This window comes from Phyllopteryx taeniolatus, unplaced genomic scaffold, assembly GCF_024500385.1.
Source record: "Phyllopteryx taeniolatus isolate TA_2022b unplaced genomic scaffold, UOR_Ptae_1.2 contig_24, whole genome shotgun sequence".
NCBI classification, from domain to species: Eukaryota; Metazoa; Chordata; class Actinopteri; order Syngnathiformes; family Syngnathidae; genus Phyllopteryx; species Phyllopteryx taeniolatus.
Window position 1 is genome coordinate 639,776 of NW_026903162.1, and position 25,418 is coordinate 665,193.

General features: G+C 45.3%; 2 protein-coding genes across 10 annotated transcripts in view; one reads left to right on the forward strand and one right to left on the reverse strand.

Annotated features, from left to right (window-relative positions):
- tp53bp1 (tumor protein p53 binding protein, 1) overlaps window positions 1-497 on the reverse strand; it is a 54,740-nt gene extending 54,243 nt beyond the window's left edge. For 7 of the 8 annotated variants that reach the window (XR_009787049.1, XR_009787050.1, XR_009787051.1 and 4 more), the window contains exon 1: window positions 1-378. Coding sequence is in view for 5 of the 8 variants with exons in the window: in XM_061765042.1 (XP_061621026.1) it covers window positions 1-180 (180 nt within the window). In the remaining 3 variants the exon portion in view is untranslated. The other variant, XM_061765041.1, reaches the window with a different exon arrangement.
- On the forward strand, window positions 170-25,418 carry LOC133473361 (uncharacterized). 2 transcript variants are annotated; one of them, XM_061765053.1, is made up of 3 exons: window positions 170-308; window positions 22,047-22,363; window positions 22,565-25,418. In XM_061765053.1, the coding sequence occupies exons 2-3, from the start codon at window positions 22,127-22,129 to the stop codon at window positions 22,904-22,906; spliced, it is 579 nt and encodes a 192-aa protein (XP_061621037.1). In that variant the 5' UTR covers window positions 170-308; window positions 22,047-22,126; the 3' UTR covers window positions 22,907-25,418. The 2 variants fall into 2 exon arrangements, with proteins under 2 accessions (XP_061621037.1, XP_061621036.1); XM_061765052.1 differs by having other exon boundaries at window positions 22,047-25,418.

Genomic DNA, 25,418 nt, shown 5'->3' on the forward strand with positions numbered 1-25,418 from the left:
CAGGACCGGGCTGCACGCGCTGGGCTGCAGGCTTGATAGACGCCGGGTCAGCACAGCTCGGTAGCTGCTCTCGGGGTCGTCTTCCAAGGCGACGCTGTCCGGCTGGGAGTCCTCCACGATTAGACACGGGTTCTCCGGCTGAGGCAGGCTGGAGTCCGATTCAATTCCGCCGGGATCCATGAGGTCGGGCCGTGAGCAGGAGACTGACTGACGACGACACACAAAGAAACATGTGTGAACGAGTCGTCGGTTGCTACTTCGCTTTGGAAACAGTCGGCGCACTTCCGCGAAACTACCCAACCGTGAAGGTAAGTATACAAGATACAGTATGTATTTATTTTTGACGAGTATCGTCTATTGTGTCTAGTACAGCCACACACACACCTCTTTAGCGCGGCCAAAATGAGCTGGGAGTAAGACTATTGGTTTGACCCAAAATGTGACGTCACGTTAGCCTTTTGCTTGGTTTTATGGTTACTGAACATGTGTTAAAACTTGTTGTTTTTAGTTTGATATGTTAATGACAATGTTCGTTCAATTTTCCTCTGTTGTTTACAGGAATAGACTAATACAATGTATCTAGAGGTAATTGAAGACTCTAAATTGCCAGTCGGTGTGAATGTGAGTGTGAATGATTGTTTGTCTATAGGTGCTCCGCCATTGGCTGGCAACCAGTTCAGGGTGTACCCCGCCTTTCGCCCGCAGTTAGCTGGGATAGGCTCGAGCATACCCGAGTGAGGATAAGCAGTGTAGAAAATGAATGGATAGATGTATCTAGAGGTGGCAAAAAGTAGAAGTACAGATACTTGTTTTAAAAATGACTGGGAAATGTAGAAGTACTGATTCAACTCCTGTATTTAAGTAAAAAAATAAAAAAAAAGTACACTCTGAAATTGACATAAAGACGCTTTCCCAAAAATGTTAATATCATGGAAAAGTTTATTTCCGTAATTCCATTCAAAAAGTTAAACTTTCATAGATTATAGATTCAGGCCCCACAATTTAAACAATTTCAAGTATTTATTTGTTTATTTTTACATAAGTTTGGGCTTCCAGCTCATAAAACCCACAAAATCAGGAATTCAAAAAAAATTTTTGTTGAAAAAAGAGAAAGAAATTAGGGTCGCATTAAATCAATCAAAATATGGTACTTTCAAAACGATATGTTAATCTTCAACACTTGGTTGGGAGTCCCTTTGCTTTAATCACTGCCCCGATGGGCCGTGGCATTGAGGCAATCAGCCTGTGGCATTGCCTGGGAGTTATGAAAGCCCAGATTTCCTTGATTCTTGCAGTCAGTTCTTCTTTGTTTTTGGGTCTGGTGCCCCTCATTTTCCTCTTGATAATACCGTTTAGATCCGGCGAGTTGGCTGGCCAGTCAAGCACTGTGATGGCATGGGCATCAAACCAGGTTTTGGTGCTTTTGGCAATACGGGCAGGGGCCAGGTCCTGGAAGATGAAATCTGCATCTCCATACAAATCCTCAGCAGAAGGAATCATGAAGTCCTCTAAAACATTCCAGTAGACTGTTGCGGTGACCTTGGATTGAAGAAAGCAGAGTTTACCAACACCTGCACTGGACATTGCACCCCAAATCATGACTGACTGTGGATATTTCACACTGGACCTCAAGCAGCTTGGGTTGTGTTCTTCACCTGTCTTCCTCAAAACCCTTGGACCTTGGTTCCCGAATGAAAGGCACACTTTACTTTAATTGGAAAAGAGGAGCTTGGACCACTGGCCAGCAGTCCAGTCCTTCTTCTCCTTGGCCCAGTTGAGACACTTCATACATTGGCTCAGGCTCAGAACCGGCTTGACCCGAGGAACCCGACAGTTGTAACCCATCTCCCGGATGCGTCTTAATGCGGTGGTTTTTGAAGCTGTGACTCCCGCCTCATTCCACTCTTTCTGGATCTCTCCTAGATTCTTTTATCTTCTCTGTTTGATAATGCGCTGGAGCCCATGGTCATCTCTTTTTCTGGTGGGTGTTCTCCTGCCACATTTTGTCCTCCCACTAGACTTTCCATTGGTATGCTTGGACACAGCACTCTGTGAACAACCAGCCTCCTTAGCTGTGAACATTTGTGCCTTACCAATCCTATAGAGCAGTGGTTCTTAACCTGGCTTCAATCGAACGTCAGACAGCGCATCCAATAATAAATTAGAGCCCAAAAAAATGTACTCTTACCTATGAACAATTTTCGAGGATTGTAGAAATAACAAAGGAAAGGAACAGATTTTCACAACAAATTCTGTTCCTCTGACATGAGAGTGGCACTTACCAAGGAGAATGGCAACCGCAAAATTCACATTCACTTACAGTAAATTTTCATTGAATTGAATTTTTTGTTAGTTTTTTTGTGGGAAATTCAAGTTTTGTTGGTTTTGTTCTTTTAACACAATGATTTTGTGTGCAACTGATGCGTGGTCAGTTTGTGCATGACCTGGATGACTGAGAATCTACACAGACAATAAATTATGTACCTGTTTTGAGTTTCAAATAAACGAGATTTTATTTTTCAAATTAGGAAGGGTTCCGTGAAGGCCAGATGAAACTGGCGGGGTTCCGTACCTCCAACATGGTTAAGAACCACCGCTATAGAGGGTATCAATGATGGTCTTCTGGCCAGTTGTTATGTCTGCAGTCTTCCCCATATTGAACGCAACTGAGACAATTTAACCAAACTGAACCAATTTAATGACACCTGGGGAAACCTGTGCAGGTGCTTTGAGTTTAAGAGGTGATTAGTGTGTAACACACAGTTTAAAACTTTAAACTAAAAATGTATGGCCTGCAAAATTTGGGCTGGTTTCTTCACAGTATAATCTTTTTTTTTAATTGATTTTGTGGGTTTTATGAGCTGGAAGCCCAAATTATGTATAAAAAAAACAAAGAAATACTTTAAATTGTTTAAATTGTGGGCCGTGAATCTGTAATCTATGAAAGTTTAACTTTTTTAATGCAATTATGGAAATAAATATTCCATGATATAAATTTTTTTTGGAAAGGGTCTATACAAGTAAAAAGTCAAAATGATTTTAGTTTTTTACTGGTGGATCTCAGGGGAAACGGTGGGCGACTGGTTACCACATCTGTCTCACAGTTCTTAGGACGGGGTTCAAATCCCAGCCCCGCCTGTGTGGAGTTTGCATGTTCTCCCCATGCCTGGGTGGGTTTTCTCCGGGCACCCCGGTTTCCTCCCACATCCCAAAAACGTGTGTGGTAGGTTGATTGAAGTCTCTAAATTGCCCGTAGGTGTGAATGTGAGTGCGAATGGTTGTTTGTTTCTATGTGCCCTGCGATTGGCTGGGGACCGGTTCAGGGTGTACCCTTGCTCCCCCCAAAGATAGCTGGGATAGGCTCCAGCAACCCGCGACCCTAGTGAGGATAAGCAGCACAGAAAATTGATGGATGGATGGCTGTTCAATCTGTAATTTAATATGCTAAAAAAATTGCCAATTTATTACGGTGTCATTGATGAAAACGGTACAAACGCGGCGCCAGCCAGTTGTGGCCATCAAAGTCCGCTGAAGTCCGCTGAAGTTACACAATGCCACCACCATTCAAAAAGCCTTTATAGCCTTTGGGTAGATGTGTCACGTCATCTACCCAAACTCTAAGATCCATTAGTGAGTCAATAAATAAAAAACTTAACTAACAATCTTTTTATATAGGTGGAAATAAGCAGCACTTTCACCTCATGCAGGCTTCCTTTCTTTTGCAACAAAGCATTCCAGTGACTGATTTTAACAAAACAAGCTGACTCAAATGTATCTAACCTCACTATTTTTTACTCGTTGTTGTCACAAAAAAAACTTCCAGGCTTTCAGTATTGGCGACAATAATTCTGCAGAACACGTACTAGTGCAATAAGGAAATGTGCTCTCCTTCCGCCCATGATGTCAGCAGACACATGGATGATTTAGACCTAAATGTGGCTGAAAACAAGCCTAAAATTACTACAGAGTCTATTTTGGGGGGATTTTTATGTCCAGAACTACAGAATAAAGGCCAATGTTCACTGCATTTGATGTTATGCTGTTAGAAATGCATATTGATCAAGTTCCCATATGTACAGTATATCAGAGATGGAGGGGACTCGAGTCTAATAACTGAAGTTGACTAGAGTTGCCAGTTTAATGACTTGCGACTTGATTGCCACATACTTCAGAAATACTTGACTTGACTTTGGCTTGGTAGCCAAGAGACTTGACTTTACTTTGACTTGAACTGCATGACTTGACAAGTCATCTCGTTTAGAGTTGGAAATGTGCATTTTGAGATAGATTAAATTTTTTGAGTAAGGGACATTTTGGGGGTTCATTCGCACCAACCTGGCAACACAGTCTGCGTTGTTGCGCACTTGCCAGTGTGACGTAGTCAACTACATGAACAACGATAGAAGGAGCTCCAAAGATAATACAATTTGGATTTAAGGATTTTATGTTGTCGATGGGGTGAGAAGCTCGGTCATCCGGGAGGATCTCAGAGTAGAGCCGCTGCTCCTCCACATCGAGAGGAGCCAGATGAGGTGGCTGGGGCATCTGGTTCGGATGCCTCCCGGACGCCTCCCTGGTGAGGTGTTCTGGGGACGTCCCACCGGGAGGAGACCCCGGGGATGACCCAGGACACGCTGGAGAGACTACGTCCTTCGGCTGGCCTGGGAACGCCTTGGGATCCCCCCGGAAGAGCTGGATGAAGTGGCTGGGGAGAGGGAAGTCTGGGCGTCCCTGCTAAAGCTACTGCCCCCGCGACCCGACCCGGATAAGCGGTAGAAAATGGATGGATGGATGGATGTTGTCGATGAAGTCTGCAAAAAGAGGATGGCAAACTGCATGGCTTGCAACTCGCACATTAAAGACACAACAACAACAATGTCAAACTTCATCCGTCACTACAAAACTCACAAAGACAGGAAAGGTAATTTAACAGTTTAGCTAGCTGGTCAATAATGCAGCCATCTGGAGGGCACAAGCCAGTGCAAACTGTAGGCCGGTCCCAAGCTCGTATAAATGCACAGGGTTGCGTCAGGAGGGGCATCCAGCTTAAAACTTTGCCAAACACGTTCACCCAAAGAATTCCATACAGGATTGGTCGTGGCCCGGGTTAACAACGGCACCGTTAGCTATTACTTATAGGGCGCCGGTGGAAATTCAGCTACTGTGGGTCGAAGACGAGGGAGAGGTGAAATGCGGGTTATTCGGCAGAAAGAAGAAAAACAGCCTACAAACTTAATGTGGGGACTTCGAATGTTGGGACGAAAAGCTCGCGAGTTGGTTGACATGATGATCAAAAGACACAAGTACAACAACGACGTCGAACTGACAGCTGAGAAGGTGGCGCCTCCCACTAGGAAGGGCAGCCGCGGCGTTTCAGTGCTTTTGTTTGTCTATTGTCTCGCTTATTCTGTATTATGCATTTTAGCCACGATCGAGATATGCTTATGAACATGAGGGGAACAATGCCTGACAGCTTGATCCCCGAAATCTTAAGATTCTGCTGACGTTATCGCAAAATCAGCGGCGTCAACCAACGTAGCCGACGCAGAGGGAAGAGAGCCAGGGCTCTATACAGGTGGAGTAAGCGAGGACACAGAGCTCCTCTTCCTGCAATCTGTTTTTCCAACGTGCGCTCTCTCTGCAACAAAATCTACAAGCTCAATCTTCTGCTACGGACCATGAATGATTTCAACAGGAATGCGGCTTTCGTATTCACCGAGACCTGGCTGATAGCTTACTGACATATCGGTTTCATCTGAGGAATTACCTAGAAATCTTCATCAGAGGTTAGAGCGTCAACCTCACAGTTCTGAGGACCAGGGTTCAATCGCCGGCCCCACCTGTGGAGTTTGCATGTTCTCCCCGTGTCTGCGTGGGTTTTCTCCGGGCACTCCGGTTTCCTCCCACATCCCAAAAGCATGAATTGGAGACTCCAAATTGCCCGGAGGTGTGAATGTGTGTGCGAACGGTTGTTTGTTTGTATGTGCCCTGCGATTGGCTGGCAACCAGTTCAGGGTGTACCCTGCCTCCTGCCCGATGATGGCTGGGATAGGCTCCAACACGCCCGCGACCCTAGTGAGGAGAAGCGGCTCAGAAAATGGATGAATGGATCTTCATCAGAGCCGACCGCGATAAAAGCCTGTGTGGGAAGTCACAAGGCGGCTCTGTTGCTACATTAATTCAAAATGGTGCACCGATGTTTTAGTAATATACAAGCACTGCTGCCCTTGCTGGATTTTATGGCCATAGACTGAAAACTCTTCTACGCCCCCAGAGAGTTTGTCTCTTGTTATATTTGCATGTGTGTATATCTCACCCGAAATTAATATATGGGAGGTACAGCGTGCCCTGATGGAGTTGATTATGAGCATTAAGCATTAAGATTAAGCACACTAACTCCGTGCTTCTTGTCCTGGGCGACTTCAATGCCTGCCATTTAAAATACGATCTCCCCATATCCAAACAGCTAATCAGGCGCCCCACTCGCGGGAAGAATACATTGGATAATTTTTCTGTCCACAAAGCAGCATATCGTTCACTTCCCCTTGCCCCACTTGGTAATTCTGATCACAGTTTAATTCAGATGGTCCCCACTTACAAATAAAAACTCAAAGTAGTCAAACCGGTCCAGCACAAATTGAAAAGGTGGACGACTGAGGTAATTGGGATGTTACAGGACTGTCTAACCACTACAGATTGGTAATTCATGCGTGCAACTTGTGACTCCATTGGCTCATACACTTTGCATATATTTCCTTTTGTGAGCAAACCTGTATTCCCACCAAAACTGGTGAAATATAACAACAGCAAGCTCTGGTTCACAAAATAACTAAGGATAAGGATTAGGAAAGCCAAGAAGCAGGCCCACAGAGAGTGGAATTGAAATTAATATAGGCTTGCTAGGCAAAAGTTAAAGCCATTAGGGAAGCAAAAGCTGCCTACAAGGTGAAGATGGAGGAACAATTTAGCTCTAATGACTTCTATTCAGCCTGGAGGTCACTGAAGAACTTGACAGGCTATACAAATAAAATACAACAAGCCAGCCCATCTTTTAAATTGGCCAATGAATTTTATACCCGATTAGAGAGGTCTTCTTCTCCCCCCTATAACCATAGAATCCACCTAAGCATGGAGGTGAACACTCCCCCTCACAATCATGCTCCCTTTACTATTGAAGAGAAGGAAGTACACTGGCTATTCAGCTAGCAGTATGCAGGGAAAGTAGGGGGCCCGGATGGGATGCCTAGAGAGGCTGGTTTTTGTCCCATCTCAAATCCATCACAGCTCCCCAACTTGATCCACTGCATTTTGCATAAAGAGCAAACCGTTCGGTGGATGATGCAGTTAACCTAGCCTGCATTTTGCTCTGGACCACCTCAATTCTCCTGGCTCTTATTTCAGGATGCGGTTTGTGGATTTCAGCGCAGCCTTTAATACAATCATACCTAAGCGGCTGCAAGGGAAGATGTCATTAATTGGGGTGGAACCCTCTATCTGCCGCTTGATTTCGGTTTTCTTTACCAACAGGCAACAGCAGGTGCGGCTTGGCCGTTACATGTCTAATCTCCGGTCCACCAACATCTGAGCACCTCAGGGTTGCGTGCTGTCACCATTTCTCTACTCACTATACACCAATGACTGCACTTCTACCAATAAGTCCATCAAGTTGATTTAATTTGCAGACGACACCACCATGGTCGGCCTTATCAAGGGCAATGACAAGTCTGCTTATAGGCAGGAAGTGTCTCATCTGGCTGTGTGGTGTGCCGAAAATAATATGGAACTCAACTCCAAAAAGACAGTGGAAATGCTGATAGACTTCCGCCGAGCCCCCTCCCCTCTAATTCCCCGAACCATCAATATATCTGTTGTCAAGGTTGTGGAGTCATTCAAATTCCTAGGCACCACAATAGCATGCAACCTCAAATGGGAGGTAAATACCTCCTCCATCATCAAGAGGGTACACAGTGGAATGTTTTTTTCCTGAGGTAGCTACGGAAACTGAACGTCTCCAGCTCTGTTCAGTCCAGGTTCTACAGAGCCACTGTGGAAAGCCTTCCTTCCTCCGTGGTGTGGTTTGCCTCAGCATCCGCCCTTGCAAAGAACAGGCTGCAACGTATAGTGCACAGAGTAGAGAAGGTGACTGAACGGGGCAGCTGTCAATCAGCGATCTGTATGAAGAGGGTCGGGAAGAGGGCAGGTAAGATCGCTTCTGATAAATCTCTTCCTGCAGGCAACATCTTTCAGCTGCTCCCCTTGGGTAGACGGTACCGTGCCATCAGGCCAGGGACCACATGGTACCAGAATAGCTTTTTCCCTAAGGCTATTTCCCTCCTGAATCAATGACTGCCCCCGCCTCCTTCCTACAGGAGTCTGAACTGGACTTTTAACTTTTATTATCCTCTTATTGTATAACTAGAGCTATGCACATTTTACTGTCTGTCTGTCTAGTTTTATGTTAAGCGCTGGATGCCAAGTCAAATTCCCGTGTGTCCATTGATGCATTTGGCGAATAAATGTCAACTGATCACCACCTGGTGGCGAGTTGGCTCCGATGGTGGGGGAAGATGCCAGTCCGACGTGGCAGGCCCAAACGTATTGTGAGGGTCTGCTGGGAACGTCTGGCGGAATCCCCTGTCAGAAGGAGTTTCAACTCCCACCTCCGACAGAACTTTGCTCATGTTCCGAGGGAGGCTGGGGACATCGAGACCGAGTGGACCATGTTCCGCGCCTCCATTGCTGAGGCGGCCGACCGGAGCTGTGGCCGTAAGGTGGTTGGTGCCTGTCGTGGCGGCAATCCCCGAACCTGTTGGTGCACACCAACAGTGAGGGATGCCGTCAAGCTGAAGAAGGAGTCCTATTGGGCCTTTTTGGCCTGTGGGACTCCTGAGGCAGCTGATGGGTACCGGTTGACCCAAGCGGAATGCAGCTTTGGTGGTCACTGAAGCAAAAACTCGGGCATGGGAGGAGTTCGGTGAGGCCATGGAGAAAGACTTCCGGACGGCTTCGAGGAAATTCTGGTCCACCATGCGGCGTCTCAGGAGGGGGAAGCAGTGCACCACCAACACTGTGTATAGTGGGGATGGGGCTCTGCTGACCTCGACTCGGGATGTTGTGAGCCGATGGGGAGAATACTTCGAAGACCTCCTCAATTCCACCGACACGCCTTCCCATGAGGGAGCAGAGTCTGGGTTCTCTGAGGCGGGCTCTCCTATCTCTGGGGTTGAGGTCACCGAGGTGGTTAAAAAGCTCCTCAGTGGCAAGGCCCCGGAGTTCCTAAAGGCTCTGGATGTTGTAGGACTGTCCTGGTTGACACGCCTCTGCAACATCGCGTGGACATCGGGGACAGTGCCTCTGGATTGGCAGACTGGGGTGGTGGTCCCCCTTTTTAAGAAAGAGGACCGGAGGGTGTGTTCCAACTACAGGGGGATCACACTCCTCATCCTCCCTGGTAAGGTCTATTCAGGGGTGCTGGAGAGGAGGGTTCGTCGGGAAGTCGAATCTTAGATTCAGGTGGAGCAGTGTGGTTTTCGTCCTGGTCGTGGAACAGTGGACCAGCTCTACACCCTTGGCAGGGTCCTCGAGGGTGCATGGGAGTTCGCCCAACCAGTCTACATCAGAATCAGAATCAGAATCATCTTTATTTCCCAAGTATGTCCAAAACACACAAGGAATTTGTCTCCGGTAATTGTAGCCGCTCTAGTACAACAGACAGTCAATTTACAGAACACTTTGGAGACATAAAGACATTGACAAAAAACAATTGTGCAAAAAGATGCAGATTCCTCTAGCACTTAGAGCAGTTCGAATGACTAATATTGCAATAGTCCGGTGCAATGACCATTGTGCAAAGGGCGCTGAGACTTCAAGGAGTGTATGCGGTTTAAAGTGACGAGTAGTGCGATAATCTGGGACAATGTTGGTTGTGCAAAAGTTACAGATACTCCTCAATCAGTGTGCAAATTGAGCAGATGCTACTCTGGCATGAGTGGCCAGTATATGCAAATAGTGCAGCATGGCGAGACAACTACAGTGAGTGCACGAGTAATACATAATTGGCCCCACAGAAATGTGACAACGAACTCAAGTCAAAAAATGTGTTTTGTGGACTTGGAGAAGGCGTTCGACCGTGTCCCTCGGGGGGGGGGGGGGGGGGGGGGGTCCTGTGGGGGGGTGCATCGGGAGTATGGGGTACCGAACCCCCTGATACGGGCTGTTCGGTCCCTGTACAATCGAAGTCAGAGTTTGGTCCGCATATCCGGCAGTAAGTCGGACTCGTTTCCGGTGAGGGTTGGACTCCGCCAAGGCTGCCCTTTGTCACCGATTCTGCTCATAACTTTTATGGACAGAATTTCTAGGCGCAGCCGAGGCGTAGAGGGGGTCCGGTTTGGTGGCCTCAGTATTGCATCTCTGCTTTTTGCAGATGATTTGGTTCTGTTGGCTTCATCAAGCCGTGACCTCCAACTCTCACTGGAGCAGTTCGCAGGCGAGTGTGAAGCAACTGGGATGAGAATCAGCACCTCCAAATCTGAAACCATGGTCCTCAAGTCGGAAAAGGGGGGCGTGCCCTCTTCAGGTCGGGGATGAGATCCTGCCCCAAGTGGAGGAGTTCAAGTATCTTGGGGTCTTGTTCACGAGTGAGGGAAGAATGGAACGGGAGATCGACAGGCGGATCGGTGTAGTGTCTGCAGTGATGCGGACTTTGTATTGATCCGTTGTGGGGAAGAAGGAGCTAAGCCAAGAGGCGAAGCTCTCGATTTACCGGTCGATCGACGTTCCTACCCTCACCTATGGTCACGAGCTGTGGGTCGTGACCGAAAACAAGATCCAGGATACAAGCGGCCGAAATGAGTTTCCTCCGCAGGGTGTCCGGGCTCTCCCTTAGAGATAGGGTGAGAAGCTCGGTCATCCGAGAGGATCTCAGAGTAGAGCCGCTGTTCCTTCACATCGAGAGGAGCCAGATGAGGTGGCTGGGGCATCTGATTCGGATGCCTCCCTGGTGAGGTGTTCCGGGCACGTCCCACCGGGAGGAGACCATGGGGATGACCCAGGACACGCTGGAGAGACTACATCCTTCGGCTGGCCTGGTAACGCCTCAGGATCCCCCCGAAAGAGCTGGATGAAGTGGCTGGGGAGAGGGAAGTCTGGTCGTCCCTGCTAAAGCTACTGCCCCCGCGACCCGACCTCGGATAAGCGGTAGAAAATGGATGGATGGATGGATGGAGTTCCCAAACGTTTATTGAATGTTGTTAAAAGAAAAGGTGATGTAACAGTGGTAAAGATGACCCTGTCCCAGCTTTTTTGGAACATGTTTCAGCCATAAAATTCTAAGTTAATGATTATTTGCTAAAAACAATAAACCTTATCAGTTTTTTTGTCTTTGTAGTGTATTCAATTAAATATAGGTTGAACATGATTTGCAAATCATTGTATTCTGTTTTTAATTTATGTTTAACACAACGTCCAAATTCATTGGAATTGGGGTTGTAAATATAATATGCTGCATTTATATATTTAATATATTTTAATATCTATATTTATTTATCAAAACAAATGTAATAAACAAGTGCATTGAATCTTTATAAGAAAACTAGGGGCTGATCAAAATTTTCGCACCTTCAGAGTCAATCGTCAAGGGGGGCTTAGGTTATTGCCCCTTCAAAATCAATCGATAGTATGTTTTCAGTTATTCTATTTAAATGCTGTGTTATGTCTTATTTTTTCTCGCTTTATATCTGAAGTAACATTAAACAAACCTGTCACTTATAAGAATTTGCTCAAAGTAGTGCCGCAATTAGGAATCGAGTATTATAATGACAATTCTATCGGAATAATCAAGTATAAGGATAAGATATATTTTTGCTTGCTGAAAGAGCAATTATGAATACACAAGAGAAAATGAGACATTTGACTTACTAATTGGTTTCGTCTTAGATAATCAACTGTATTTTTATGAATTTGCATTATGCATAGAGCAGGAGGCAATATCAAACACAAATATAAATACGCATTTCTTGTAAGTCTCAAAAACATAAGGCAATTAAAAAGAGGAGCACAAGGTTGTCATCTTGTTAAAGGCACAATTTTGTCCAACTGTGATATCGCAGTTGGAACACTAGGGGGCACTATGTAAAAATATGATGTTAAAAACAGGCGAAGAAGAAAGAAGATACGAAGAAGAATCAAGAATGTAGTTTGTCAAATAGATGCTAGCTGTGTGCTGATCGATTGGTAAATAAAGTTAATAAAAAAAGAAATACAGGACTGATTCTTGAGAACACTACACTGACTAAAGCAGACTGTAATGAAAAGGAAGCCCAGACAGCGCACGGCCAGCCTGCCGTGTAACTATTTGCGTGATTGCTCACAAAGCTAGCTGCCAATGCTAACGCAAGAAAGCATACGGACGTTAAGCCGCGCAATTCTCACAATGCAATGGGTATTTATGTTTTTATTTTTTTTCCAATAATTAACATCCTCATTGATACGTTAAATGCCGTTGCCGTTTCTGTGTGAACAGTAGTTCTTGGAACGTATACTTTATTTAACTCACATTTGCTGGTTTATGTTGTACTGTTTTTTTTTTGTTTTTTGTTTTTTTATGAAACCATTATTTTAGTATTGTGTGAAAGAATTACCTCTTGGTCAATTCCTTTATAATAGTGTGCCCATCAGGCCATTAACAGTCTAAAGATAATAACTAACTAGCAATAACAGCGTAGTACATGTTTACCTAAAAAATAATGAGTAAGATTGGCAGCATTATGTTTTCACTTTTCATATCTTCCTGTAGTATAACAATGAGTGACACATATATGTAGAAAGTGAAGCTACAAATGTTGGTTTCTCAGTGCTTTAGTCACAGTAGCAAGGGAGAAGGAACAGAAAAGACTGTATATTCGCAAGCCTAAATCATTTGTCTGGGCTTATTTCTGAAGGTTTAACATCTGATGTTTGCCTTATAAGGAGTGGAATTTTCTGGTGCCTTCCATCCTCCCCCCTACTCAGAGTATAGGATAGCACCCCATTGTTTAAGCAGACACTTGGTTGCATCATTGTGAAACTATCTGTCTCCAAAGCGTTGTTACCGCTTGACAATAACTGACAGACAACTGTCCATTTGAACTCACAATTGGTTGGTATAAATACTTTTGGCTAATCCATCCATCCATCCATTTTCTGAGCCGCTTCTCCTCACTCGGGTCGCGGGCGTGCTGCAGCCTATCCCAGCTATCATCGGGCAGGAGGCGGGGTACACCCTGAACTGGTTGCCAGCCAATCGCAGGGCACATACAAACAAACAACCAGTCGCACTCACATTCATACCTACGGACAATTTAGAGTTGTCAATTAACCTACCATGCATGTTTTTAGGATGTGGGAGGAAACAGGAGTGCCTGGAGAAAACTCACGCAGGCACGGGGAGAACATGCAAACTTCACACAGGCGGGGCCGGGATTTGAACCCCGGTCCTAAGAACTGTGAGACAGATGTGCTAACCAGTCGGCCACCGTGCCCCCTGAGATCCACCAGTAAAAAATTAAAATCATATGGACGTTTTACTTGTATACAGACCCTTTCCAAAAAATTCAATATTATGGAAAAGTTTAGGCGGCACGGTGGCCGACTGGTTAGAGCGTCAGCCTCACAGTTCTGAGGTGCGGGGTTCAATCCCCGTCCCCGCCTGTGTGGAGTTTGCATGTTCTCCCCGTGCCTGCGTGGGTTTTCTCCGGGCACTCCGGTTTCCTCCCACATCCCAAAAACATGCATTAATTGGAGACTCTAAATTGCCCGTAGGCATGACTGTGAGTGCGAATGGTTGTTAGTTTCTATGTGCCCTGCGATTGGCTGGCAACCAGTTCAGGGTGTACCCCGCCACCTGCCCGATGACAGCTGGGATAGGCTCCAGCACGCCCGCGACCCTAGTGAGGAGAAGCGGCTCAGAAAATGGATGGATGGATGGAAAAGTTTATTTATTTCCATAATTGCATTCAAAAAGTTAAACTTTCATAGATTACAGATTCAGGGCCCACAATTTAAACAATTTCCATCCATCCATCCGTCCATTTTATACCACTTATCCAAGGTCGGGTCGCGGGGGCAGTAGCTTTAGCAGGGACGCCCAGACTTCCTTCTCCCCAGCCACTTCATCCAGCTCTTCCGAGGGGATCCTGAGGTGTTCCCCCAACTTCAACAGAAGGATGTGCAGCAGGTTAGGGTGGTTAAGGATAGAGATGGAAATGTGTTGACAGGTGTCAGTAGTATGCTGGATAGATGGAAAAAATAATTAGAGGAGTTGATAGATGAGGAAAATGAGAGAATGAAGAGTAGAATAGCCAAATGTGGTGGAACAGGCGCTAGCAATGTTAGTAAGGGGGAAGATAAAGATAAAGACACTAAAGAGGATGACAAATTGAAAGGCAGTTGTTCCTGATAACATACTGTACCTGTGGAGGTATTACTTTGTAATTTGGGCCTGTAGGAATAGGAAACAGCAACACAGTCTCCAACAATTGGTGACCCCGACGTGATTTCCTTTGGAAAGGGTGTGTCTGAAAAATCCGTGGTCCACTTTTTCACCCTCAATATCTGGCCGGCCAACAATAGGGTAAGGGGTAGACCTGTTTATTCAAATTCACCTTATCTTCTGATAATCGAAATTGTGATATTGTGGAATGAAGAGTGGACTGAATTTTTGTGGAGAATAATCCGGAGTTCAGCAAATTGTGTATTTAGTATTCTTAAAAGCATGTGTTGGATCGCTTCGGATTTGGAATCCGTAGACTTTGAACGTCTCGGCGAACACGTGGAGGTTTTATTGTAGGCCGACAATAACCTCAACGAGGTCCGGGACCTCGTGCCAGGGGCACAATGTCGTAGTGGGACAGCTGACTCGACTGTCGGGGAGGGGAAGAGCTGTGGTAGGACAAGAAATAGGAGTTCCAGGGTGCTCTCTTGGTGAGTTCTGCCGCACCACACAGACTCATGTAAGCTCCATTCTCAATTTCTGACCGTTCATGTTTGAGTGAGAAACTTCCTCCCCTTACTGGGGAGTTAAATTTTCATGCAACATTTCATTGACACACAGGGCCTGGTACTCTCCTTGGGTGACTTGAGGGCAATCATGGGAACTAAACTCACCTATCAGGAGTTGCAAACGCTAGAAGGAACCACTGGCACTGCAGAATATTGGGATGCCTATCCATTGGATGGACATAATTTGGGTGAGATCGGAGTCGCCATGCCTGAAATGTTTCCTGCCCCCTGGGGCCTTTGTCTAACTGGGCGAGGGGGAGAAAGGCCTTATTTACTTGTCATGCACGCGCCGAGACTGGACTGAGGCCTCAACGGGTGATCCGTCAGTTAGCCCGGTGGTATTCAGCTTTATTGGGAGGTGCTGCTCAGAGGAGTACTTCAGCCAGTGGCTGACACCATGAAAGACAATCCGACCTTGACAACAGCGACACCTGGAAAACACACTTTTTTCATTATTTAGCCAGACATACTGAAAAAAGAAAAGCTAATACAGATAAGGATGCTGAAAAAATAATTGTTACATTTGCAGGTGCTTAAGGCCAAAACGGCAAATTGTCAAGAAAGAGAAACAATTTGTGCAGCAGAAGCTCACTACCGCCGCCCCACCTGCTCCTGCTCAGGCTCCCAGTGACGTGCAGTATCACCAATCGGAACTGCCACGAAGAGACCCAGCCAGTGGCCGTGTGGATGTGGAGTGAGAGGTGGGGCTGGAGTGAGACCAGGGATGCCAGATGAGTTGTGTTTTCACTGTGCGTGATGGGGGCACTGGGCGAAGAGTTGTCTGTACAGAGGAATGGCCTAGCCTGGGTGTTCCTGTGATAACGTGCCGCCACAGCTATAGTGACAAGGCACATGACTTCCACTTCCTCTTTATCAACAACCACCGTTGCACATGCCACTCCATGCCAATAGGCGTGCCCGGGGAGCCACGACATGCAGGGCTTGGCAGACCCGTGCATTCCCGTGACTGTGGACATCACCTTTCCATGATGGTCGACACTGGCGCTGCTACTACACTCTCAGCGAACTGCCTCCACAGCTTTCAGTGAGCAACAGAAAAGTCAGCTTGGTTCAGGGGTACCAGAGGCTCTGCCGTTGACTCTTCCGACTCCCGTGCGGGTGGTAAAACAAACATTGATTCATTCCTTACTTTTTACGCCCAATTGCCCAGTGAACCTTATGGGCCGTGACATGCTTATCAAATGTGGGGCCAGCGTCTTTTGTATTTTATATTTAATCTTCCCGGATGGGACTGGGATAGACTGTGACCAAACGCCAGGGCACCACACGTCATGCTCTCAACTGCCCCCACGGCAGATCAAGATCAATATGCTGACATTTATTGGGCAGCTCTGAACCCTGAGTCTCCCTCCTCCCACAGTGTGGACTCCCTCTATCAACTCTGGTCTCCATGGCTTCTTAGCCTGCACCCTTACACTCCGCCAATTGACCCGTTACATTCTACATTGTATTATAATAAGTCACATGATCTAATCTATCAAGACCACTTTTTAGCTCAAATTGAAGGTCACCAGTGGTCACTATATTAGGACTATTTGTATGTCACTTCAACTGGCGTTGCCTCACGTTTGTCTTATACAGGAGCTGGCGGACTGGTACGAGATGAGGGACACGGCTGTGCCGCACATCACATCGCTATTGGAGCTCAGCATCAGGCTAAAGATTTGGGTCATATGGTTCAGCAGTGCATAAAAGCCACTGACTGGGCCCAGACTGCTATTCCCAATGTTGAATTCTCATCAGTTGTGTCAGGATATCGCATTTCGGCCCATGTTACAAATTCTTTGATTTTAGAACATCACCAAATTTCACAAGAGAACGGATCACCCAGAGGCTGAGGGGTCTGGTGCAGTTGCCTGAGGCACTGTGGACCCAGGGTCCAACGGATGTTGGCTTCTGCTCCACTGTGCCTCCCATTACTTTCTCAGTCTCCTCCCCAAAACCCATCTGGAAGAACCAGTATTGACGCAGTCCGGTGGCCGAGAAGGGCATCCGGGACACCATCGCGGGTCTGAGGAATCAGGTCTTGAGCCCTCGTCGTCTTCCTGAAACACTCCAGTCTTGCCCGTGGAGAAGGTCGCGGGGAAGTATCGCATGGGACACGATCTCAGACATAAATTCAATTGTTACTACACCTACCATTCCGGTCCCAAATCTGTTGACTGCTTTGAGTGCAGTTGATCACACACACAAACCTTTCACTGTTATCGACTTAGCTAACGTTTTCTTTTGTTTGCCATTGGCTGAGGAACTTCGTGACATTTTTCCATTCACTTATGATAGCGAACAGCTTCGTTACACACGCTTACCTCAGGGATTTCGTCTTATCCCCTGGCATTTTTAATAAAAAACTCAAAAGCGCTTTTGTCGTCTCTCGCATTGCCAGAAGGTGTCCTCATCCAGTATGTAGATGATTTGTTATTAGCGGCACACACGGCTGTGGACTGCTTAAAAGCTACATACTTGTTACGACACCTTCTCGGCTGCGGATTCAAGGTCTCTAGGGCCAAGGTTCCATGTTGTCTTCCACGGTAACTTTCCTGAACCATGTGGTCTCGGTAAGCTGGAGAGTCCATTTTGTCCCATACAAAACCCAGTACTGTTAAAAGACATGCTTTCCCTTTTGGTTCTGGCTACAGCCGTAATTATGAAGCTGACTGGGGAATTGACTGCCCGCTTGAGGGCCATGATTGCTGCTCATGGGCTGCGCAACCTGTTGGCCATTTTGGGTTGGACTACCAATGGTGAGAAAGCGTTGATTGTGTTAAAACAATCACTCGCCTCAGAAGCAAATTTATGCTGACCCCACTACTCCAAAACTTATTTAGATGTGTCTGAAAATGCTACCACTATGAGTGATGTGCTTTTTTAGAAGGGATTGTGCGAGACATGGCGACACGGTGGATGACTGGTTAGAGCGTCAGCCTCAGTTCTGAGGACCTGGGTTCAATCCCTGGCCCCGCCTGTATGGAGTTTGCATGTTCTCCCCGTGCCTGCGTGGGTTTTCTCCAGGCACTCTGGTTTCCTCCCACATCCAAAAAACATGCATTAATTGAAGACTCTAAATTGCCCGTAGTGCGTGCGAATGGTTGTTTGTTTGTATGTGCCCTGCGATTGGCTGGCAACCAGTTCAGGGTGTACCGTGCCTCCTGCCCGATGATAGCTGGGATAGGCTCCAGCACGCCTGCGACCCGAGTGAGGAGAAGCGGCTCAGAAAATGGATGGATGTATGTATTGTTTTAAAATCTGTCCAAAAACGTTAAAAAGCAATTTCTCAGTCTTCGTTAGTTGTTTTGTCCACTACATTCTCACATTCTCGCAAATACAGCTGTATTCAAACCACCAGTATGCTTTTCACCACCAGCATTTTCCAAGTAAGGTATATCAATTCAATTGCCAGAAAATAACAATGTTGCCACTTGCCACAGACAACGAAGTTGTGTGTTACTGTAGGAACATACCAAGAGCCTGCATTTCTCAGCGCCAGCTTTACACACATTAAAGGTAACTGGACCAGCTAATTGTGATTGTCACGGAACGTCAATGTGTATCTGATTTACGAGCCAGAAATGTTTTGTGATAAATCTTTAATTATGTAAGTGGCTCAACCATTCGCACTCACATTCATACCTACGGACAATTTAGAGTCTTCAATTAACCTACCTTGCATGTTTTTGGGATGTGGGAGGAAACCGGAGAAAACCCACGCAGGCACAGGGAGAACATGCAAACACCACACAGTCGCAGAGCTACTACCAAATGTCTTGCAAGAGAGGAATGATGATAGAGATCATTGTGACTCAGCGAGAAGTGATGACACAAAAGATAAAACGGCCTTCCGGGTCGCCTTGTCGTAACGCTACCTCAACGAGCAATGCTCCGCACATAGCTCACGCCCCATTTTCGTCTCGGCTCGTCATCTTGAGAAGAATTTTTCAACGAGCCCGTCCCGGACTCCTTTCAAGAGTGGTTGCCCTCAAAATCAACCGCTAGCAGCAGATCCTCGGCAAACCAGCCCGCCAAAGAATCGCCCAAATCATCAAAATCATGACTACATTCATTTGACCTTGTCCTGTAATATCAAGTGGTTCCACCAGGGGGCGCAGTAGGCACAGTGATACATTGACTTGACTTTGGCTGTTCTGTTTTTATGTCCTGTAATATCAAGTGGTTCCACCATGGGGCGCAGTAGGCACAGTGATACATTGACTTGACTTTGGCTGTTCTGTTTTTACTCCGCTACTGCTCTGAACCCATCTTCAACCATGAGTGGGTCAGAAAAGAAAAGTCGACAGTGAGTGCCGAGTGTTTAGTAGAAACCCCGTACTACCCTCAATAAATTTGCTTCCAACTGCTTCCTCCATCTCTGCTTTTGGGTCCAGTCTAATACCATTTGGTTGCAAACCGTCACAAACTGGTCTACTAAATACTTTTTCACTTAAGTCCGGTCAAAGGCTGTATTTCTTATTTGCCAAGAAACCATTGCGGTTTTAAAGGAATGCAACATCAGCCGTCACTTTTCTATTAAGCATGCTAATTATGCGAACAACCAATCAACACAGGAACGGACAGCTATGGCTCAGCGGTTAAAATCCAGCTTGCAGGCTCAGCAAAACATTTTTATCTGACAAGCTACCATCCAAGATTCAGTCACAAAGGTTAGTTCTTTGCTAGCATTCAAACTAGCAAAGACCAGCAAGCCTCTTTCCCAAGGGGAGTTTATGAAAGAATGCAGGGTAAAGACAGCATGTGTCCTGAAAGCAAGAACAAATTTGAAAACATTAGCTTATCATGGAGGACAGTGACTCGCCGTGTTGAGCTAGTTGAAAAAAAGCAGTCATTATTCCTTGGCACTGGACGAAAGTATTGACATAAAGGATACCGTTCAGCTTTTAATTTTTATCAGAGGGATTAATGGCAGGGGTGGCACGGCTCTTTAGCACTTCTGCCTCACAGTTCTGAGGACCAGGGTTCAAATCCCGGCCCCTTCTGTGTGGAGTTTTCATGTTCTCCCCGTGCCTGGGTGGATTTTATCCGGGGACTCCGGTTTCCTCCCACATCCAAAAAACACGCGTGGTAGGTTGATTGAGCACTCTAAATTGCCCGTAGGTGTGAATGTGAGTGGAAATGGTTGTTTGTTTCTATGTGCCCTGCGATTGGCTGGCAACCGGTTAAGGGTGTATCCTGCCTCCCGCCCGAAGATAGCTGGGATGGGCTCCAGCAGCCCACGACCCTAGTAAGGATAAGGGGTAAAGAAAATTGATGGATGGATTAATGACAGGTTCAAGATAACAGAGGAGTTTCTGGCCATAGAATCCCTAAAGGGAAAAACACAGGGAGAGGATTTGTATGAACGTGTGTTGGGGGTCATCAAGAGGCACAAGCTACCTTGGAGTACGCTCACCAACATTACCACAGATGGATCGCCAAAACATTGGCTGGCGACCGGTTCAGGGTGTACCCCGCCTCTCGCCCAAATATAGCTGGGTTAGGCTCCAGCACGCCCACGACCCTAGTAAGGATAAGCGGCACAGAAAATTAATGGATGGATGGACCGCCAAAACTGACTGGAAAAAAAATCGGGCTGCTAAAAAGAATCCAAGAAAGGGCGAAAGAGGGCAAGCCTGATCAGGAGGTAATTTTTCTACACTGCATAATCCACCAGGAAGCGCTGTGTAAATTTGTACTATAGCTTGACCATGTAATAAAGCCAGTTGTAAAACTTGTTAACTATATTCGTGCGAGGGGACTTCGGCATCGTCAATTTGTTTCTCTAAGAAACTGATGCTGATCACCAGGGGCCTCATGTACAAAGACTTGCGTGGATTTCCTCCTAAAACATGGCGTATGCTCAAATCCAGAAAACGTCGTACGCACAAAAATATTCAGATGTATGAAACTCTGCGTCCTCATGAATTCAAGCACATTTCCTTTGTACATTCCAATCAACGTGGAAATGAGCGCACATGTTGGAGTAGCCGACTCCTCCCTGTCCACACCCACATTTGAGTATGCAAATGATATTTAAATAAACCTTGCACCTGAGATGCCGATCTCTGCATGATCAGAAAAAAAGGAAAATAAGCAAGGTAATGAAGATAAATAATGAATCTAAATGGGAAGTTGCTCAATGAAGTGGAGGCATGCAAGGAAATCCTCTTTGGCACGTTGTTCTACGGCGTTAACAAAAACGAAAAGAGGGACAGCACGTGTGCGGCTGTGGAGACAGAATAGCGCGCACATGCTGAAATAAAAAAGAAGTGGTCAGACATTAAGGTTGATGTGAAGTGGAGGACAGCTGTCCACCGCCAAAGTGTGGCCAAAAAAAGGCGGAAGAACCGGCGCGAAGGGCCTCAACCCGTTCGAGGAGAGAATTGCTGCAATCATGTGTGACGCTGCTCTCTCAGGGGTGATGGGAGGACGTGGGTCACTATGATCACCCCACAAGGTTAATACCTTGTATTTTTAGAACTCATAACAAATGTGTTCATACAGTAACCTACACTCAGCCCTGTGGGATAAAGGTTCATGTGTAAATGTTGTATTTGTGGTATTTGTAATAAATCTTTTGAATTCAAATAGAAGCACATCAGCATATCAAAGAGGATATCAAAAACTTTGAGTCCTTTTTGATTACTCAATTTATTATTTTAATACACACGCACACTGACCAAAAAAAATCATGTTTTTTTTTTGGGGTAAATTGTGTCAATTTAAACATATTTTAATCATGTGCAACCGATGTACATGTTCAAATGAAGTAAATTCCAAGGACTCTGTTTTTTCAGTGCATGTGCTGTAGTCAATAGGCGGCATAAATGATCGCCTCTATCAATTAATAGGTGTCCTCACAAATATCAGTTGTTCATTAAATACACTGGTTAACAAATTAATTCTCAGTCCTTGCCTCAATTGCATTGTTGAAATCAAATGTTGCCGGGCATGATTTGTTCATCAGTGCTAATTATTCATGTCTCTCTGATGTGCAGATTTATGAGAACAGTTTCCCAGCATCACCTCTAAGTGTCACCAAAGCACCAACAGCTGCAGAAACGTGTGTACGCCAGCCATGCAGTTTGTCTGCCGAGCAAACATGTCTGCGGATGATGCAGTCAACATGGGACTGCACTTCATCCTAGAACACCTCGACAGTGCGGGGACCTACGCAAGTATTCTGTTTGTGGACTTCAGCTCTGCGTTCAACACCATCATCCCTGAACTCCTTTCCTCCAAGCTTCTCCAACTCAACGTCTCGCCTGCCATCTGCCAGTGGATGTACAGCTTTCTGATGGGCAGGACACAGAAGGTGAGGCTGGGGGAGGCCACTTCATTCACACACAGCATCAGCACTGGGGCACCCCAATGTTGTCTCCTCTCTCCACTGTTCTTCTCTCGCTACACAAACGACTGCACCTCAATGCACACGGCTGTCAAACTCCTGAAGTTTGCAGATGACACCACTGTCATCGGCCTCTTCAAGGACGGTGACGAGTCTGCATATCGACAGGAAGTGGAGCGGCTGGAGCTGTGGTGCGGCCGACACAACCTGGAGCTGAACACGCTAAAGAGTGTAGAGATGATCGTGGACTTCAGGAGGCATCCTTCACCACAGCTGCCCCTCACGCTGTCCATCTGCCTTGTGTCAACTGTCGAGACCTTCAAGTTCCTGGTAATTACAGTCTCTCAGGACCTGAAGTGGGCGATCAACATCAACTCTGTCCTCAAAAAGGCCCAGCAAAGGATGTACTACCTGCGGCTTCTGAGAAAGCACGGCCTGCCACAGGAGATGTTGAGGCAGTTCTACACAGCGGTCATCGAATCATTCCTTTGTTCTTCCATCGCAGTCTGATTTGGTGCTGCTATAAAAAAGGACAAACTCCGACTGCAACGGACAATCAAAACTGCGGAAAAGATTGTCGGTACCCCCGTACCTACCCTCTGTCGGGCCAACTATTTGCATATCTTTTGTTGACCAATACTGGCCACTCATGCCAGACCAGGATCTGCACCACTCACACACTGACTGTGGAGTATCTATAACATTTGCACAATCGACATTGTCCCAGATTATCGCGCTACTAGTCACTTTAAACTGCATACATTCCTTTAAGTCTCGCCGCCCTTTGCACAATGGTCATTGCATTGCTATTGCTACTTTAGTCATTCAAACTGCTAGAGTGCTAGAGGACTTGCAAAAAAATGTACCGGTGACTGTTTTTCTCATTGTCTTTATGTCTCAATAGTGTTCTCTGTTGTCGTACAACAGCGGCTCCCCCACGCCAAGCACACATCCAGCCTAACTAGCACTTTATATTGTATCAACTGTAAATTTGTGTTTTTTGTAATTCTAAACGTATTCTTACATATCTGTATCTAGTAATTACGGTAAGCGGACATAGAAAGATCTTCTTCCCATTTAGTGATTGGTAAGTGCATTGATTTAGTGCATGAGATTCTAAACTTTTGAGGGATTTTTTTTTCCTTTGCAGGAGCAGCTTCACTATTTGCTTAAAAAACTCCGGCAGTTCGAGGGTGCTCTGGAGTGTTGGTATTCTTTTAATTTAAAAAAAAAAAAATTTTTTAATTATTGCTGCTGCTTTTAATTTATTGCTTTGAAGAGTTTCCGCCTGTTATTTGAAATTTGTGCAACAGTTCATCACGTATCCTCAAAATATTATTGTTAAATAGTTGTTGTGGGTGGTAAATTCCGCATTGTTCCTATGTGCTAAAATAAAGGGGTATATTGTTAATTGTTAATTTCAAAATCTGGATTGTACCAGATTGGGGAGAGCATAGTGGGAGCTAATTGAGATCCTGTAGCTTCTAAACTTTTCCAGCAAGCCGTTAAGGTGGAGGCAATTATTTGGAATTTGCGAAGTACTGCAAACAGGAAAGCCCAGTTAACTTTATCGAAAACTTTCTCTGCGTCAAGTGACATGATGATTGCTTTTAGATTTTCACAACATGAAATGCTTATTAAATGTAATAGATATCTGACATTATTTGTGGAACTGCTACCTTTAATGAAACCTGTCTGGTCATAGTGGATTATCAATGGGAGTACCTTTTCAAGTCTCGCTGCAAGGGCTTTTGAGATAATCTTGATATCTACATTATCAGTGATAAGGGCCGATAATTAGCCGGGAGAGTGGGGATTTTGCTTGACTTAAGTAGTAATTTAATTGAAGCTGTGCTCATATGGCTACTTATTTGACCTTTATCATTTGTCTCCTTGACTGTTCTGAAAAATAGAGGCGCTAGTATTGGCCAGAAATGTTTAATGAAGACGAGGAGGTAGGCTATGCACTAATAATAATAATGTAATAATGACATGATATGGACACATGTACGCACACACAAATATTTTTTGAAACTGTAAATCACAGGTAAAAGCAAATTTTGTCAACTACGATGATTCTTGCTAAAAATTGTACCAAAACTAACAAATTGTCATATGTAAAAAATGTTGAGCTCTTGCAAATGCATTTTGTTTGTTTGTTACCAAAGCCATTTTTACAGTAACTTGAAAAATAGCTGAACTATTATCCTTGATTTCTGCTTTCTAAATTAGTTATCCATCAATTAGTTATGTATAACATAAGCCAATTAAACATTTATTTCCAGTCATAATGGCCATCTGAGGGAAATCGTAACTACAATGTGGTCAGTGACAAAAATGATTTTAACACCCCTGTGAGTAAATGAAATGAAAGAATGAAAATGGCTTTTATATGTTGATGTTAGAAAGAATAGATGCAATATTTATAACAATGGATAGCCAATTTCACAAGCACAAAATCTACAAAATTTACAGGAGAGCGCTGACAGACTGAGTTTAGAGAAATCACATAGTGTGATAAAAGAGATTTCTGTTATGTGACCCCAGCTCCATGTTTTGACGTCTGCCACGAGACATCTGGGGAAGCTCCTCCGACTCTTCAGCCCCTTATCAACGGATTGGTGTCTGCCATAACTGCAGACACATGACAAACCTCATGCACACCTTGATCTTGGACGAGAGAGTTTTATGCCAAGTCAGACGAATGTGGAATGACATCCGGACAACGGATGACCTTTGCGACCGGGGAGAGAACAACAGACAATTCCTCCAAGGCCACCTATCGCCAATATGTAATGTGGAAAATCTCCAAGGACATTATATAGGATTCAGACAAAGCAGACAAGGAACCACATTTCATATTTTCAAAGCATTGCTCCATTAGAAATGTGCATGTTATATTACTTTATAAATATTTGTAGATCCATTTGCACCTTATTTTTAGAATTTACTTCCAGGAATGGAATATAGCGCTACCATTTTGAAATTGTTCACCTGTTTTAAATAAATAACTGAAACTGAA